At 41.2% G+C, this 17,115-nt stretch overlaps 1 protein-coding gene across 1 annotated transcript; it reads right to left on the bottom strand.

The window, feature by feature from the left end:
- Nucleotides 1-2,061: 2,061 nt before the first annotated feature.
- On the bottom strand, nt 2,062-11,554 carry c4h15orf39 (chromosome 4 C15orf39 homolog). Its single transcript, XM_071896512.2, has 3 exons — nt 11,417-11,554; nt 5,799-8,978; nt 2,062-3,384 (listed from the first exon to the last, which is right to left on the bottom strand). Exons 2-3 carry the CDS (start codon nt 8,935-8,937, stop codon nt 2,240-2,242), a joined length of 4,284 nt encoding a protein of 1,427 aa, XP_071752613.1. The 5' UTR covers nt 8,938-8,978; nt 11,417-11,554; the 3' UTR covers nt 2,062-2,239.
- Nucleotides 11,555-17,115: the final 5,561 nt, after the last annotated feature.

The following is a 17,115-nucleotide window of genomic DNA, read 5'->3' as shown; positions in this document are numbered from 1 at the left end:
TTACATAGTGTAAAAATGTGGGAAAAATTAGTTGTCTGTTTTGGAGAAAATATTAAAGTGCAAAATGTTGCAAACATCCTTCTGGCATGGGTGATTGTTTCATAATGCACACAGTATACATATCTGCTGTTGCAGCAGCCATTTATATTCCAAACTGTCCTGAATACCAGAATCATGTGTGTAACCTGTACAAGATAAACTGTTCCCTGGAGATTCAGTTTCCAACTGGATGGAGCTTTTTCAGAGATAATGGTGGCCCACAAGGACATTAGAGGGAATGTGTAACTCGAGCAAAAAATTAGCCACACGATGGGGACAAAGACCATGTGATTGTGATTGGTAGTTTTAGACACAGAAACTGATTTCCTAAACTTGACACAATTGATTGCCAGTTTTTAAGAAACCTTAAATGGCTCAACTCACTTGGCACTTAATGTGGGTTTTTTTTATCAGTCATGGCATGAAGCCCACCCTGATGTTAATTAAAAAATATCCAGCAGGTAATTTTGACAATTAGCGAAACGTTAATGTGATTAAAAGCATCAGAGGAGACTGAGGCTGGGGTGACGGAAGGGCCAAAGTAGTTTTTGACTGCAGGAGAACCAAACCACAGTGCAGGATATATTTATAGTTAAAATTGTTTTTATGTTGTACATTGTGAGAATGTGTGGCTAGTTAAGGTAACCTGTTCATGATAAAAAAAAGAGTGAAATCATTAAGTGAGGTCTCTGTGTGAATACATACGAATCTCATCAGTCCAAAACATAATTGGTTAGTGTGTATAAGCACTAAATCTGCACACTCCTTTCGATGCCTCCTCTCATTGATGAATAATGACTATTTTGTGAAATGTATTCCTAACATTAGTTCAACAAATTCCCTTCTAACTCAGGTATATATGGTTAAAAGAACAAACCATGTTATGCTCACCCTGAGACATAGCAATTCAAGAATCACATAAAAAGATTATGTTCCCCTTAAATCAGAGCTATCTACAGCATGAAGAGAAGGAAATTGTCAAAGCATTACAAACATTTATTCAAGATGGACAAGAAAATGTGAGCATATGCCAAGGAGACAATGTTGTTTTGACACTTCAAACTGTGTTCAAACTGTAAAAAGTGTTCAAACTGTAAAAAAAGTACATATATATATAAAAAAAAAATCATACAAAATAATTTAAATTAAAGTAAAATTTGAGGTGAAAACTTTAGGATTCACAGTGATGAAATACCCTGATATGCGAGCGTCTCAGCAAGAGACCTTTTCAGCAGCTTAGTTCAGAGGTCTAGTAATGCCACTCTGGCTTCAGTTACACACATTAAAATACCAGCCACAATAATCAGGTGAAAATCATTTTTTGCTGCAGAGATATACAAAACTGGCACTGTTATTATAAATCCTACATACAGTATATACACATGTGACTGGTAAATAGCAAAAGGGTGAATGGATTTCTGAATATTTAAGATTTATGTGGCAATGCAGACCAACCTTGTCATTTCACATGCTTGCTACTGGCAAAAAGATGTAAATACATTGAAAAAATAAAATCAAAAACCTATCCATCAGTCACTAACTTCACGCATAACTGCTGTTTTTTCTTTTTTTATACCAAAAACAGAGACAATGATGACTGAAGAATCTGTATATAGACTTAACTTAATAGTTCTTTAAGATACATTAGTGTGGAAAAACTAATGGGTCCTTATTCAAATTTAAAAATTAAGTACAATAAAGTTGTCTTGTGACACATTTTGCTGATGTCATAACCACACCCTCATTTGTAAAGAGCTTTCTCAATTTTAAATCATTGAAGGAATGTGTCAAAGGTGATGATAATGAAACCTTAAAAAAATAAATAAATCACAATTTACAACATGCAGCGAATGCTAGCAGTCCTGTACAGTCCCTCCCTAAAAATGATACCCTATAGCTCCCAAGTGACAAAGGATGCATAGCTGACCTCATTACAAAAAAATATCCTGTCCAACTTCATTCCTGAGGAAGTTGGGCAAATGTTTGTAGCTGGAATGAAAATCAGCCTGTTGGTGACAAACAACAAAAGGTAGTAGGAAACACACAGTGGAAAGAACCAATACAAAATGGTAATTTCAATCAATCAGATGACCAACAAAAGGCAGTAGGAAACACACAGTGGAAAGAACCAATACAAACTCGCCATTTCAATCAATCAGAGGACCAAAAACATAAACAACAGCAATGTGTTTGTGGCAAACTAGTCCTCGATTTTGAGCCAGCCTTTTTTATAGTCTATCAGCAGCTCCAGGTAGTACTTCCACTCTGGCTCGCTGTCATACCTGACCTCAAATACAGTCTTCAGAGGGTTGGGGTGAGCCTCATGGATACGCACCACCTCTCCTCTGTACCACACCTCGGACTTGTCATCCTCCTCATACAGATGGCGGATCCTCTTTCCCACTAGGTCTGGGTAGTAGAACTTCATGGCCCCTCGCGCCCTCTGGACAGCCGAACGCAGGACCCAACGCCTCCTGTGCTCAGCACTGTGGCAGGCAGACAAGTAGGGACAGTATTTGATCTTCATGAGGGATCTGTGCCGTCTTTTGGAAGAGCTGGTAAGGGGTCGTAGGGCATGAGAGAAGCCTCCTGTTCTCTGCCACCTGTGGGTAACTTTAGATGTCATCCTCCTGTGGAGCTCCCTCTCACTGCTCCTCTCTCTGGTCTCTTCTCCCTCCCCATCCTCAGCCTGTGAGAGGGAAGGATCAGAAATTGTCCCCAAGTCAGAGACTGCTTGGTAGCGGGCCTTTCTCCTGTTTAGGCCTTCGCTGAACAGTACTCTCCTCAGTTTGAGAATCACGCCTGAACAATTCTTGGATCTAACCTGAGATTTGGTTAAGCCAGAGGACTGGCTGACATGAAGTGGAATGGAGGCTCCCTCAGTTTCTGTGTCACTGGGAGATGAGGAGAGCTCATCTGGGGTCAAAGGACATGTCCATGAGTCCCCAGACTCCTCCTTTTGAGGGATGATGAGTGAAGAATCTTCCTCCACAGCCATATGGTCACTTCCTCCATTCTCAGTCCCTTTAGATGGGTGGCCATTCCAGTCTTTTTCAGCGAGTGTGTTCACAACGCCTCCATTTCCGGCCTTCTCTGTGTATTCCACTTCTTCCTCCTCTGACAAAGTGTTCTCCAAAAACATACGCCTTGAACTGCTCTTTACCCTGCCTTTTGTTCCATTCTTGTTCAAATGTGTTTTTGTCTGCTTGCCCTTCAGAGGTCTCTGTGGGTCTGAACCAGACGCTGGTGAGGCAGAGATGGCTGAAAATATAGGACTCCTGGAGCTGCCAGTCTCTTCACAACCTTCATCTCTCTCTCTCTTAGCAGACTCATCCATCTCTAATCCTGCAACAAAGGGAATGTAGCAATTAGGAGAGGTCAACATAATTTCAAAAATGTCAGATACACAAAAATGAGGTTGCAGACAAGAGGAAGGTAATCTTGAATTAAAAAGTTTGTAGATTTCTTTAGTGACCAGTGAATCAGATTCAAGTGAGGAGCACAAGTCAGAGAGGGATGGTGAGGATTTGTGAGAAAGTCAAGAGTTAAACATGAAGAAAAGACAGATTCAGTTGTTTCCACATAGACGATTTCCTAAACAAAGAGCAAGCTAGCAACCACAAAGTCCATGGCCGCCTAACTCTACCAGACTAAAAGTTGACAAATCAATACTTCCATAAGCCTTATTCAGAACACAAGTACACAAGGAGAAAGTGTTCTATTAAAATCAATAGACATGGTGATTGGACGGCATGACCCTCTCACCGTGAAACACCCTTTAAACAGAGATAGAAAAGATTGTTCTGGGAGTAGACACCAGGGCTGGGAAAAAGTCAGCTGCTACAGGGGATGCTATCAGTCAGGGATAAAACAGCAGTGAGGAAAGAATAAGACAAGGGAAAAGTTCAGATACCAAGTCAAGTGCCCCAAACCATGTGAACTGTAACAACATCAGCAGCCAGTGGAAATAACAATTCGATTAGCCCAATTCTGTTAGCAGATTTTTGATGGAATAAAAAAACTGCTGATGAAAAAGGCCGCCAAGTAAAAAAGACCATAAACAGATTTCGGAGGGGCATCATAATCATCATCTGAAAACATGGGCTTATCACCAAGCCAAAGGGCACAGACTGAGCCAGTATGCACTGCTTGACCCCCTCTGTGCACCCGTGTAGGCTGTCATTTCCTTCCTCCGGAATTTGGTAACATGATCCAACAGCCTGCCTCAAACTCTTTAGAGTTGGGTAAGCTATCTAGTTGAATCATGAAGGAGAGGTTAATTTTTCTACGGATAAGCACCCCTCTCCCCCAACAGCAAGTATAATGTACTCATGCTAAGAGCAACGTATTGTGATTAGTTGTGATTGAATGTTAGCTGAAGTGTTACTTGATTGTTGATCATAAAAAGCAAAGAATAGTGAAGCCGAGGGACAATATAACAAAAGACAAATATACCTGGACTCTCTTTTGGACATCAGGTGAGGTAGATTCTGTAAAAAATAAATGGATTTGAAATAGGATATTTATTGCCTTGATCTACTCTAAACAAAAGGGCCAAGAATGCAAAAATATGACGATTATTAAACTATTTGAGGGATAACCATGATGTGGTTAACAGCAACAACATGATACCCTATAATAATCCTGTTCACATTGTAAGATACAAAAGAATCAGTACGTTACACAGTGTACAAAAAGGGGGATTTCCAGAAATCTGAATGAAAAGGCAGGAAATACCACTGCTTTGGGAGTCATGTTGTGTGGATCACATGGTCAAATGCAATAAATCATACTGGCGTTGGCTTGAGATCTTGGAAGTATCATCTTTAAAATTCTTTATCCAAGTTTGTGTCTCTCTAAGCAATAAGAATTCTCCTTGTGTTTGTCTTTTCATCTGAACAGTATCATGTGGTTCCTTTCTTAGCAAACTAAACATTTTAGTGAGTCATGTGGTCTACCATAAATAACACAGTAAGGAGAAGTGACACCATCAAGTGCCTTTTTTCTTTTTCTTTTTTTAAACAGACTGGAGACTACTTACCAGATTCTTAACTAACATTAAACTATATGACACCAAGTATTGTTTGTTTTGTTTACATATCAAAGCTACAAATAAAAACAAAACACATAATCACTATCAAAACATACAGTATCTAGTGATTGATTCATGGCTTTTTACTGGTGATTGACTTGACATGTTATTGCCATAAGAGATCGTATGTCATCTTTTTTTATAGCAGTACAAGGAAGGAAAAGTAGAATAATAAATTGCAATATATCACTGTAATGAGTTGCAATCTTAGTGTTTTAAAGAATTGCATTGAAGAATTGCAATAGTTTTTGGACATTGACCTGTATATTGCTTAAAGATCATCAAGTTTATTTGTGTGCGTATGCACAATCTTGCACATGCTTCAGTGTGTTGCCAACCTTGTTTCCTTTTTCCTTCATGAACGTTCATTCCAGTATTGCTTGGATAAGCAATTGTGTGTTCAGCATTGCCCAATGTAGTATGGTTATAACACAACTGTTGCTTACTCTAACACATTTAACTTGTCAAGTCTGGTTTCACAATACCAAAAAGGAGAAGCACATGCCAACCAGCTAACCCAAAGCAACATTCTGCAACTATCCTGGGGACTAGGATAAGGTGTTGGTAAATAAAATGTCTTAAATACTTGATTACCCATTTTCTTCTTTACCAGGAAAACATATAGTAGAAATGTACCCGAGTAATTCCAAAGTGAACATACACTCACCCAGACGCTTGCAGACACAGGCATGATAGAAGAGGTTGACCACATCAGCGTAGATGTCAGGCAGGCGTTTGAGGGACAGGAGTCTCCTGAGCTTGGAGGAGCAGGCCCGTTTGTGGAGCTGGGTGATGATCTTCTCTTCAGAGAGTGTGGTGGGCCGCAGTTCCACTCGGTGCTCCTGTAGGACCTGGTCAATGAAGCCGCCCTGGACCTGAGGGAACAGCAGCTCCTTCACCACCAGCATGGGGATGAACACTGCCCCCGTCCGCATAACATGTGGAAACGGGCAGTGTTTCTGAGCGATGTACTCCTTCAACCTCTCGAGAACCTTATGGAGTGCCGACTTTATCTCTTCACTAAGCCACATCTCCCTGGCTTTTACCCCAAACAAACTGGATACCTTCTGGATTTTGGCTGAAGGGGACGGAGGTTCAGTCAGCTCCAGAGACAGCCAGGTCCTGAGCTCCTGCTCTGGAGAGACTGACACAGAGCTGGACACTATCTTGCAAAGGGAGTTGTGCAGTTCAAAGAAGCGCTGGCGGACTGGTTTTTGGAGCTCAGGTTTGGGTGTGACTTCGGCTACGGGCTGAACAGGCGGCGTCTCTGGGGTCAGAACAGGGGTAGCACACAGAGTATCGGGGAGGACAATTTTGTAGGTGGACAGTTTTAGACAATGGGGAGGGATGTTTTGGAAATTCAGTTTGCTCTCAGGTGGTTGAGGTGGAGTAATGGATTTGGGGTGAGGGATGACCATCTGTTGACGTGGTGGATGGGTGTCACCCTGATGAGAAGATCCTGCACTCATTTCTGCTGTCACCTCACCTTGTTTGGAATCATCTGAGGTCTCATCTTTAACTGCTAACAGGGGTTTACTTTCAAGTTCATCAGGGTCACATTTCTTAATCACCAACATGGGCTCGTCAGATGAATCAGTCTCCTCAACCTCTTCCTTGACGGTTGCCTCCTTGCAGTCATCCTGATTCATTTTACAAAGACTAACAGGAGTTTCTACAGAGCTGTCTGTGTCTGGTGGATCTACCTTTTCTACCTTGATGTTTTTGTGTTCAAGGATTTGTACAACAGGCTTCTCTGTTGGAGTATCTGTACAGATTTCTTTGGGGACTAAGCAGACAACAGGCTGCTGTCCATCTCTCTTTGGCCCTTTCTCTTGGATGCATGGCTCAGGTTTGATTGCACAGGGCTCCGAAGACTGGCCAGTTCTCCGAGGTGCTTTGCCTGAAAGTAACAGTCCAGAGGCCTCCAGGTATGCTTTGTAAGGGGCCAAGCTGAAGACATTGTCAATTATTGGCATAGGAGGAGAGTCAATTGTATCCTCTACTCTTACATTCTCCGTTTTCATCTTTTGTCGTTTCTTAATTAGGTCCATTTCACATAAATCTCTATTCTCTTCTTTTATTTTGATGGATGGAGATGTGTAGCCAATAGGTGTGTGTGAAATACTTCTCTTCAGGCTCCCTTTACAAACAGTGGTGCCTAAACTGGATGCAGAGGCATGGTGCACTTTTCTAGTTGGAACAGCTTTGTGGATCTGATCCCCATTGTGAGTCGGTGACTGGGACAGCCAAGCTCCTGGGGAATCAGCAAGGCCTTGCGGCTGTTTTGGGCATGTGACTTGGGCTTTATAGTGGGAGTAGTCCAGGGGTCGGTCCATATTCAAGCTGGCTGGAGAAGGACTGGGTCGGTCTATGTGCAGGCTGGTGAGTGGGGAAAAAACTCTGTTCATTTGTATGCTGGCTGGTGAGACAGTGGGTCGGGCCATGGGCCCATCGATATGTAGGCTGGATGAGGAAGCAGATAGGCCATTTGGGTGCATGCTAGGTGGTGCATGTGGCCTTTTTAGGGAGGGTCTCATTTGGATTGCATTCAAATGAATTCTAGGAACTGCATAACATGGGTAGTCAAAAGCCCGCATAAAGGAATGATTTGGCAAGGTTTCAGTGCTAACCATAGGAATTTCACCATGAACAGACTGGGAGACAAGGTAATGTTCCCGGGGGTTAGAGACTGTGAGTTTAGGAATAACAGGAATAACATCTTCCCTATGCTTTCCCCCTGTATCTTTACACACTGCCCTGCTTTCTACCTCCACATTTGCTTGAGGGTAGTAAAACATAGGGTGCTGTGGTAGCTGGCCATATTTGGACATGGGAGAATGGTCCTGATAAACTTCTGAGGTCATATGCTCATATGTGGGAGGATGGGAAGAGTACAGGCTAGGATAGCCTTTGGGGGAAGTCTGTAAACGCTGGCTCTGCTCACTTAAAGGGCCAAACAGCGTGTGAGTCGGGGTACAGGGGTAACTGCTATAGTTTGGCTCCATATAGGCAGGTAAAGTCCTCACTCTACTTGGGCTCAAGCTGTGGTATTTCTCCACAGTCATGTCCTTGAGTGGCAGTCGTTCTGCATTGGGCTCAAACTGCAGACCTCTCTGTTGCAGCAATGCCTCTTGTGCCTTCCTCTGGATGGGTGATCTATGACTGTAGTGAGCACCAGGGTGTATCCACTCACTCTCATAGACAGTGTTTGGCATCCTCTGAGACCCATGCTCCACACTGTATCGATGCCCTAACATACAACCCAATTCATTACAGCAGGGGTTATGTCCATAAATTGGTTTAGGAATCGCTAAATAAACAGAGTTTTCAGATGGAGGAGATGAATTCACACCTCCAGCTGTTTGTTTTCTAACAGCCACTGGCGTAGCAGGTGCGGGACTGCTGATTCCAGGACTCCTAGTGTAATATGTAAAGCCCTGCTTGCCTGGGGTGTGACGCACAGAAGGCGAATGAGAGTGGCCTTCCTCAGCAGAGAATGTCTTGCTGTCTGGCCTGTAAATTATGTGGTTTTGTCCCTCCATGCCAGGGAGGTGACTCACAGGACTTCTGCCATCCAGCAAAGAGCTCTTTCTGTTACTCCAAGAGGGAGCAAATCCTGGTCCATCCTTCCCTCTGGGGTCATAGGTAAAGTAGGCCCCACTGTACTGAAGAGTCTGCTTACTGAGGAAACCAGACACATTTCCTGGCTTTGACAGTCCCGTAGATGATGTGGTCCCCTCAAATAATGGCATCTTGCTTTGTGACACCGGGTCAATGAGGCTTGGCACTGAATGGCTGCTCATCATGTGGTAACTTTGAATGATGATCCAATAATATTGCTCCAGACCTAAGAATATAAAAACAACTATTAGATATTGCCATTCAATTTAAAACATCTATGTAAGAAATAGACTAGTTAAAGAGATCCATGTCCTTAGTCCATCTCCACTTCAGACTGCAGACAGACAGCAGCATACATAGCAGAAATCAGCAAGTAACAGACCAAGAGAGGCATGCTTTATAAAGGGGATCGTCATCAGACTGGCTTGAGGCTCCTTCCTAACCTTGAGGAATCCTGTGGTTTATCACATGTGTCACATACATCCTTATCAGCCTATAAACATCGGTTGAAGCGTTAAGTGAAATGTAAGAAATGGCAAACAAGTTACACACTGAGGAATGTTTGAGGAAGATTTATAACCTAATGATAGCAAATAAAAAAGACTTAAGAATGAATACAGGGAATTTCTTATACTCCCACAGTATGATAGCTTGTCACTGTCACTGTAAATGAACCAATTCTCATAGTGTGGCTACAGTATTGGTGGTGATGTAATATCCATGCGTGATTTAAAGCGGTTTACCCTTGAAACCCATGTCTGCAAATATGAAACTTATGAAATGACTATATTACCCAAACATATTCTAAACTTGAGTGTCTTAGTTGATGTGTTGCTATAAGGTTTTACTATGACTCATTTCTCACTGCAGGGACATTGGGATGTAGGCTAAATTATGTGTGTTCTTTCATCACCACCCCATGGAAGTGGTTCAGATTATCTTTTATCAAACCAGAATATCTGAGCATCTAATCTGAAAAATCACCAGATTTCACATGAAGTTCTCCATTTGTCTTTACATCCTTTGGCCTAACACTGCAGCTCAGTGTATTTTTCCATTCTGTAATATATTATCAACCTACAGTGGTGGCAATAGCATAGGTCCCTTTCATGCACTCCTTGAATGTCATATAGTCATTCCAGCCGAAAAAAGAACAAACTGTGATTTTTCTAAACATTTTTGTCCCCTATTCACTACGCTGCCCCAGTTCCCTCTCCTTTTTTTCTGCCCCTGGAGCTGTGCATCAGGTGACGCTTCCTGTGAGTGTGTTAAATCCCCTTGAGCTTATCAGTAGGATCAATAAACAAATTTGTGACAGCAATTGCTGGTTTTATAATGATTCATTATAGAGGAGAGTACACGTATAATTATACTCCTCGTCCCTGTCTTCAAGGACATTTCTACCCAAGGTCATGCTGACATGTCAAACTGACAAATGGGAGTCTTTCTTGATTTTCCCCAAAAAACTGACAAATCGTGGAGCAAAATGTCTCTAGTGTCTGTAGAGGATACAGTTTAGAGACAGATGTAATGGGGGTCAATGAACACAGCAATTATTCAAAGTGTTCTATTTGTATTATAAGGGTAAATAAATGCATGCATCTTAACAAAGTGGGGATGGAGTGAAGCAAACATCCAAGTCCCCTGCAACCCACATGGGCCTCGTTGAGACCAAAGCCAGTCTAAGTGAAGACAGCCCCAACGCTCACAGATGTTATCAGAGCATCCTGTTGACACCTTTTAGAAGGTAGCCTACAGAGGGACGGTTTATCTTCTCTGCATACCTAGTGAGAGGAGAGTCTGCAGTTTACGTGCATGGAGGAAACTAAGCAGCGCTGCTGTCAACGGATTGAAAACCACATTTTGAGCGTGTGTGTGTTTGCGTGTGTGTGTGTACGTGCTCCCAGACCTGATGGAGTGTATGGTGGATGGGTGTCTCAACCGTCCGAACAGACAGGGGGACTCTCAAACCACGTGTAGAGACAGAATATTTAACATTCGCCTCGTTCCTACCTATCTAAACGTATTTATCCATCCACCCCTCCAACCTCCATTTAACCGGGCAGGTCCTGTTCTCAAGACAAGAAATCCATACTGTTGTTTTGTTTTGAATTTAATCTAAAAATGACCAAAATACCATCCTTCCATATCAAGTTAAAATAAACACGAGCCAGATAACGTTCTGTGAAGGCAACATGAACTCGGCAAAAAAAAAAAAAAAAAAAGTTTCTTAGCGTGCACGTCATAGCCAAGCAGAATCTTTGAAACGCATTTGCAAATAAGTTGGTAACACTGAACAGATGGGCTATAGACCTGCTTGCATGAATACCCTCCTCGAAGTAATAGTACGCAAATAATATGGAAATAATGCACATGCAAGAACTCGACCAGCCGATCACCATACTAATAATTTCCATATCTGACACTGAGGCGTTGTATCCCACGGTACAACACAAACCACACTGTGGATAAAAAATATACCGCTTTCTTGCATTATTTACAGGAAATTGTGTCGCATTTTTACATGCTGTAGCTGACATTCACTCACGTGTCTTCGCCAAGTCAAACGCAACAATTTATTTTGTTTGTTTCCTGAGATGCATAGCCTATTCTATCCTTAAATTATAGTCGTTTGAAGATTGAGCAACAAAAAAGTTTTCTTACCTCGCTAATGTAATCACAATATATAATTTCCACAAAGACTCCATGAAACACAACTTTAAAGTGAAAACAAAAAAAAGGTGGAAATTGTTAACCGCGGGCTTGATAGTGACGATCAGGACGGATGAGCCAAAACCCACGTCTACACCGAGAGGAGGCTCTGCCAAATGTTTTCAGTGGTTGGCCCGAAGTCCATTGTGGCTCCAGAGAAGTTAACAAACTGCAGAGACAAGAGGGAGGAGGATGGTCTTTGATCAATAGGCGGAGTCACACCCTGCATGTATCCATGCAGGGTTTTCTACATTTTTTGATGTTTCCCCCGCCGACTCTCGCTGCAGTGTTCAGTTTGGCTCAGTGTCCGGGGACCACTAGGGGCCCGGAGGGGCTCCGAGGGGCCCCGAGAAAATCAGCGTCAGCTTAATGACATTTTTAATTCACTCTTTGGAAGATAGCACAATAAGAAAATGTGTAAAAATGATTACTTTAGTCAGAGGTTTCACTCTCCCCGCTTTTGTCATCTCCTCACCTGCAGTATAAATAGTTATTTTAATTCTAGTAAGTAAATCAAATCACATCTAATAACATAGACATTTTCAGATGATGTGCCTTTAGAACAAATCTTGACCTCAAATGGAGGTCAGTGGTCTAATGCATTCATGTCTATTTGGGGGTCCTTGACTTAAAAAAAAAAAAAGTTTGGGAACTCCTGGCCTAGTGGACAGTAGACATAACCCACTATATTTTTTGTAAGTGAAAACTATAGAAATAATATGTTGACTTCTAAGAGTATGTACTCATGCCTGGGTTCACTCCAGAGCTTTTGATGAAACAGAACAATTCAAGGATTGGAAATTAACCACAGTACATGCTTATGATGACATCTCAAACAAACAAGGAAATAAAATGAATGATTCACTGGTGACATGTATGACCAGGAATTTATGTTTTTCTTAGGCGTGCAATAAAAACAATAAAAGTCCTGTTTAGCAGAGAGGGATAGTGCAGTATCCGGGTATTGTGAGATTAAGAAAAATAATACTATATGCTTAGCATAAAGTCTGTACAAATTAATAGATATCTTAATAATATATACAGAGAGCATACTGCCGAGTACAGAATCCCCTTTTGTTAAACCTTATCCTAATGTAGTTAATGGTTGACTATGGTTGGTGACCAAAGTTAAAATGAGGTCAGTCATTACCACAGTTGGACTGTATTTTACTTCTTGTTAGACATCGGACCACATTATGTTTTTTTCATTGTATTTGGCCAAATGTTATTGCCTTGACATACATAAGATTACAACATGATTGCTTTACAATGTAATATTCCAATTAAATATTAATAAGCCTCATACTTTGTGCAATTAATCAACTACAGCAGCAGTGTGCCATTACTGAAATAAGATTATGGAAAGATATAGAAAACAATGAACCTCAAGTGTAAATTCTTCAACTCTGAGTTAATTTCTTGTTGTACTTGCATCATGCTCGTCCCTCTTCATCTGCTAGTGGAGTCTAATTTGTGTATCCAGTGGGATTGCCACAGTTTAGTCTAGACAAGTTGGTGGTTTCCATCAGTACCTGTGGCCTCACAGGTAAAGGGACGCTCACTAAGGGATGTGACTGGGGGGCGAGGGAGGGGGCTTCTCCCCACAGACCGCTCTCCTGTCTCCTCCATTTCCAGTTACCATGGCATCACACCTTAAGGCTAACCAACACAAGGCATCAAGAGGCTAACAGTGTGCCATACGGTTACAGCAGCATCCTCCATTCTTAAGACAGGGAGAGCAAAATGACACATTAAACATGTATCATGCCCAGTTGTCCAAATGCTTCTGTCTACATGTGATAGCCAAACAGACACACAGACAGCTTGTGTCAATTTTGTAAGACAGAAAGCAGTAACCAGCAGCACAGAGCTCTGTCAGAAAACCTTAATCACAGTGAATCCCTTCTGTAGGTCTCTTGTTGGTAGCCATGCAGTAAATGAACCATGCAAAATAAACAAATTATTTCATTTTATTTTCATTTAAAGTGACATGCTCTCCCTTCTACTTCCTGATGAACAAACATTTACTGGCAGTGTGCACATGTAGATGCCAGGATCAGATTGCTACAGATCATTTCCCTCTGTGAAACTTCCTTCTGTTAGATATCTAATAAATATATAACATATATAATATACATTTGTATTAATCCATAGCCAACATCTAGCAGAAATTTGTATTATTTCCTAAAGTAAAGGAGCTTGTCTTCCCATGGGTTTATCAAATAGGGAAAGCATGTAATTCAAAGCATTCATACACTGGCTGGAAAGAGGGAGTGATTATTTCATGGTGTAAACAAGAAAGTAATAAATTAATTATAATTGAGGGCACCGGGCCAAGTTAAAGTCAAAGTGTATGCCATGCTAATTGTGTTGTTGTGGATCTAAGCCTCACCCTGTCGTAAGCATTGCTGTTCTGTGAACAGTTTCCTTGTTCTTGACATGAGTTATTCCCGTGAGTTTTTATTCGAACCAGACAGTCCTAAAGGTTGGTTTTCTGTCATTTTTGAGACCAATTCACTCTCTCTCCTTCTCCCACACCCCTGGAATGCAAAACCACATGAAAAAGGACAGAATTGCAGATAATTGTATTTGTGTGTAATATACCCAAGAGGTAAACATAAGTTCTTTAATAAAGACAGTGTAAGACAAATGCTTCAATATAGTAATTTCCAGCTTATTCCCGAGTGAACCCATGAGGTGTTTACCACTTTTAAATGAGTGAGAGGTAATCAGGTGAGTTCTGGTGACACAGGGAGCAGAGCAGGTGATCTCTCAGGATGCAGTTTCTGATGAAACACTGTGGAGCGTTCCCATGGGCCAGAAACTGGCAGGATGAGCCCAGAGACTGCTCCAGTTACATCAGACAAACGAGACGCACACGCACGTGCACACATACAGACATATTCACACAGAGAGAGAGAGTGAGATTATATAGATTTAATGGAATATTTATTCTCTCACGTACATTACAGTATATACGTATTGCATAGTGTAACTTGATGACAAGGTTGTTGATTGTAAAAATTGCTTCAGTATTCAATATTGATATTTCGACAGCAAATAAATCACCACAGCTGTACTATTAAGGAAGTGATGACTCATTAGGCTAGATGTTCACTGTTTGTTTTGGTGTGGAAGTCCAGTTTAGCTCAATGATTGTCATGAACAAGGAAATCAGCGAATAACCATCACCCTACTTCTGCCATGCCTTAAATTGAGAATGGGATGATTTAATTCAACGACAAAATTTAAATTGGCGATTAAAGAGTAACGAGTCACCCAAGACAGTGAAGCATGATGGGAGTGTGGTGATGGCTTTGGGCTGTTTTGGTTACTCATACTCTAACCTCTGATCCAGTTACTGAGCCAACATTGTATTCCACACGGTGTCAGACACCTGTAGAAGTAATAGCCTGTTGTATCATTTGTCTTGTTAATCATGTATCATTTGTATCATCATGTATCTTGTGTCATTTGCCTTGCCCCGAATTTCCCCTAGGGGATCAATAAAGTGCATCTTATCTTATCTTAAGTCATTCCTTATCTATATTAGCACTTGTGGGATTGTCTACCAAAAATCAACTTGAGATTCACAGACTTTTCCTGCACGTTTGCCTGGTACTGCACGTAACACAACAAAGTGGTTTGAGAGAGATGAGAGTATGATAATATTATGAGAGAAAATATCATTTGGGAGACTGTTGAATAAGTTCTGGAAGTAAACACCTTGGTAAAGACATATGAAAGGGGTAGGAGGAAAGTAGTATATTTTGTCTTGACCAGTGTACTTTTTATAATTTCACATTGCCCCTGAATACAGGCTATCTGAAGTTTTGATGACCTGACCAAAGTTGTGAGGACATGGTGCTTACTCCCATGCGGTGCACCTGCAGACCGCCCACTCCTCCACAGCCCTGTCAAGGCCATGTTCACTCCCCTTAACTGTCTGGCTGATGTAATATTCCTCTATCTTCATAACAGAAGCAAACAGCAGCCAATAGCTGCAGGACAAGTTACAGCTCAGGATGGGATGCTTTTCGTATGGAGAGCCAAACACAAGGCACCATGCACTTGCAACCTCAACAGTAACAATGCCCCTGGTTATTTGCAAATCAAATAACCCCTCCTTCCTAGGTTTCCATATGGTGTAAGCAGAGATAAACCAAACCAGATAAAAATGATTTGACTGGATCTAGCTACCTTGACAACAAAAAAAACAAAAGCATCAAAATGTTTACCGAAAACCTGAATGCGTATGCTGATTGTTAAGAACATGACAAAGCTTGTTCATTGCATTTTAATGATCAAATTCACAGTAACAGTGCTGATTTAGATAAGAGCTTTTGTCATTGCAATGCTTCTACAATCTTTTTTTCTGTATGCGGAGTGTTTTGCAATTTTACTCTTCTGCAAAGCTAATGTTATCAACTGTTTGAGTCTCTGGATGAGAACATTAGAGTAATTTATATCTTGACCTCACAAGAACTAGTTAATGTGTCCTGCTGTGTCGTGTCACTTATCCAACATAAACCTGTTGTAAAAGACATACACTTCCAAGATTGCTGCCAACAAGGTTCACTTCTTCTTTAATTTTGTACTGCCTGCTTTTACTCCCGCCATGAAACAAACCACACTGTGTTTCAGTTTTGACATTCTCGTGTCCATTTCCTCTTGACGGTGGACGAGACACATTCCAGACTGGCACTGTCTACTTCGTTAGGAGATGGGGGGTCAGTTTCACTGAGATAAACATGTCTAACACTGATGTGAACCATGGGTTTCATCACTTTTGACCCTTGATACTCGGAGTTATGGGAAAAAGCACTAGATAAAGTGCATCTACCTCACCTTGGCATCTCTTTAAAGACATGTTAGGCCCCAGTGTTTAAAAAGGCAATCCCTTTTGCACAAACAAAAGAAGTGTATATGTTTATTGAGTGTAAATAAGATACTACGGAGCGCAGTAGTACCTTATGTTCATTGAATGTGAGGCGTCCATACCTTAGCTGACAACTTTATTACCATGTTATATGTTGCTGCAATGAAGCCAATCTGTCAAAGTCCCTTCTGGGGAAAAGAATTTCCGCTGCTTAGTCTCCCATAATTAACCCCTTAGACACCATGACCGCTTCTACAGATTTATAACGGCTTCTACAGACTACAGAATGAGTGGAATCCCAAAAACTGTGCCAATACATTTAGATTAACCCTCATGCAATCTCATTATGAAAAACAAAACACCACATTTCAACCTTTATTTAACATGGCATGTCCTATTAAGAACAAAAATCTCTTTTACAAGAGTGACTGGGCCAAGAAGGCAGCAGCACATTTACTAACAAGACCAATCCAACCTTTAATAAAATAAACAATTGCGTATTACGTAAAATGTTTATTAACAAGCACAGAATTTGTAATAAGCTGCTCAATGAAACCAAAAGTCTAATACAGCTTATTGGTCACTTTAAACAATATATCCTGCTCCCATCACATAATTATTAGCTCTTAGGGAGGGAGAATGATTAATGACATCACCAATCAATAGGAAACTTTCTCCTGAGTTTGACGAGCCATCACTGATGTCAGTGTGACTTTGGGATAAGTAGATATAGATTGTTGAAGAAATGTTCTGGAGTCAGAGGTTCGTCTTT

Source organism: Centroberyx gerrardi, chromosome 4 (assembly GCF_048128805.1).
Source record: "Centroberyx gerrardi isolate f3 chromosome 4, fCenGer3.hap1.cur.20231027, whole genome shotgun sequence".
Classification (NCBI taxonomy): domain Eukaryota; kingdom Metazoa; phylum Chordata; class Actinopteri; order Beryciformes; family Berycidae; genus Centroberyx; species Centroberyx gerrardi.
Note: the sequence above shows the minus strand (reverse complement) of the source record. Positions and strands in the feature narration are given on the sequence as shown.

Bases quoted from the DNA above. Each gene is read 5' to 3' on its own strand.
- c4h15orf39 (XM_071896512.2), bottom strand. From the start codon at position 8,937: ATGATGAGCAGCCATTCAGTGCCAAGCCTCATTGACCCGGTGTCACAA. The intron at 3,385-5,798 runs GTGAGTGTATGT...CCTTTGTTGCAG, and splicing joins CTGTGTCTGCAAGCGTCTGG to GATTAGAGATGGATGAGTCT.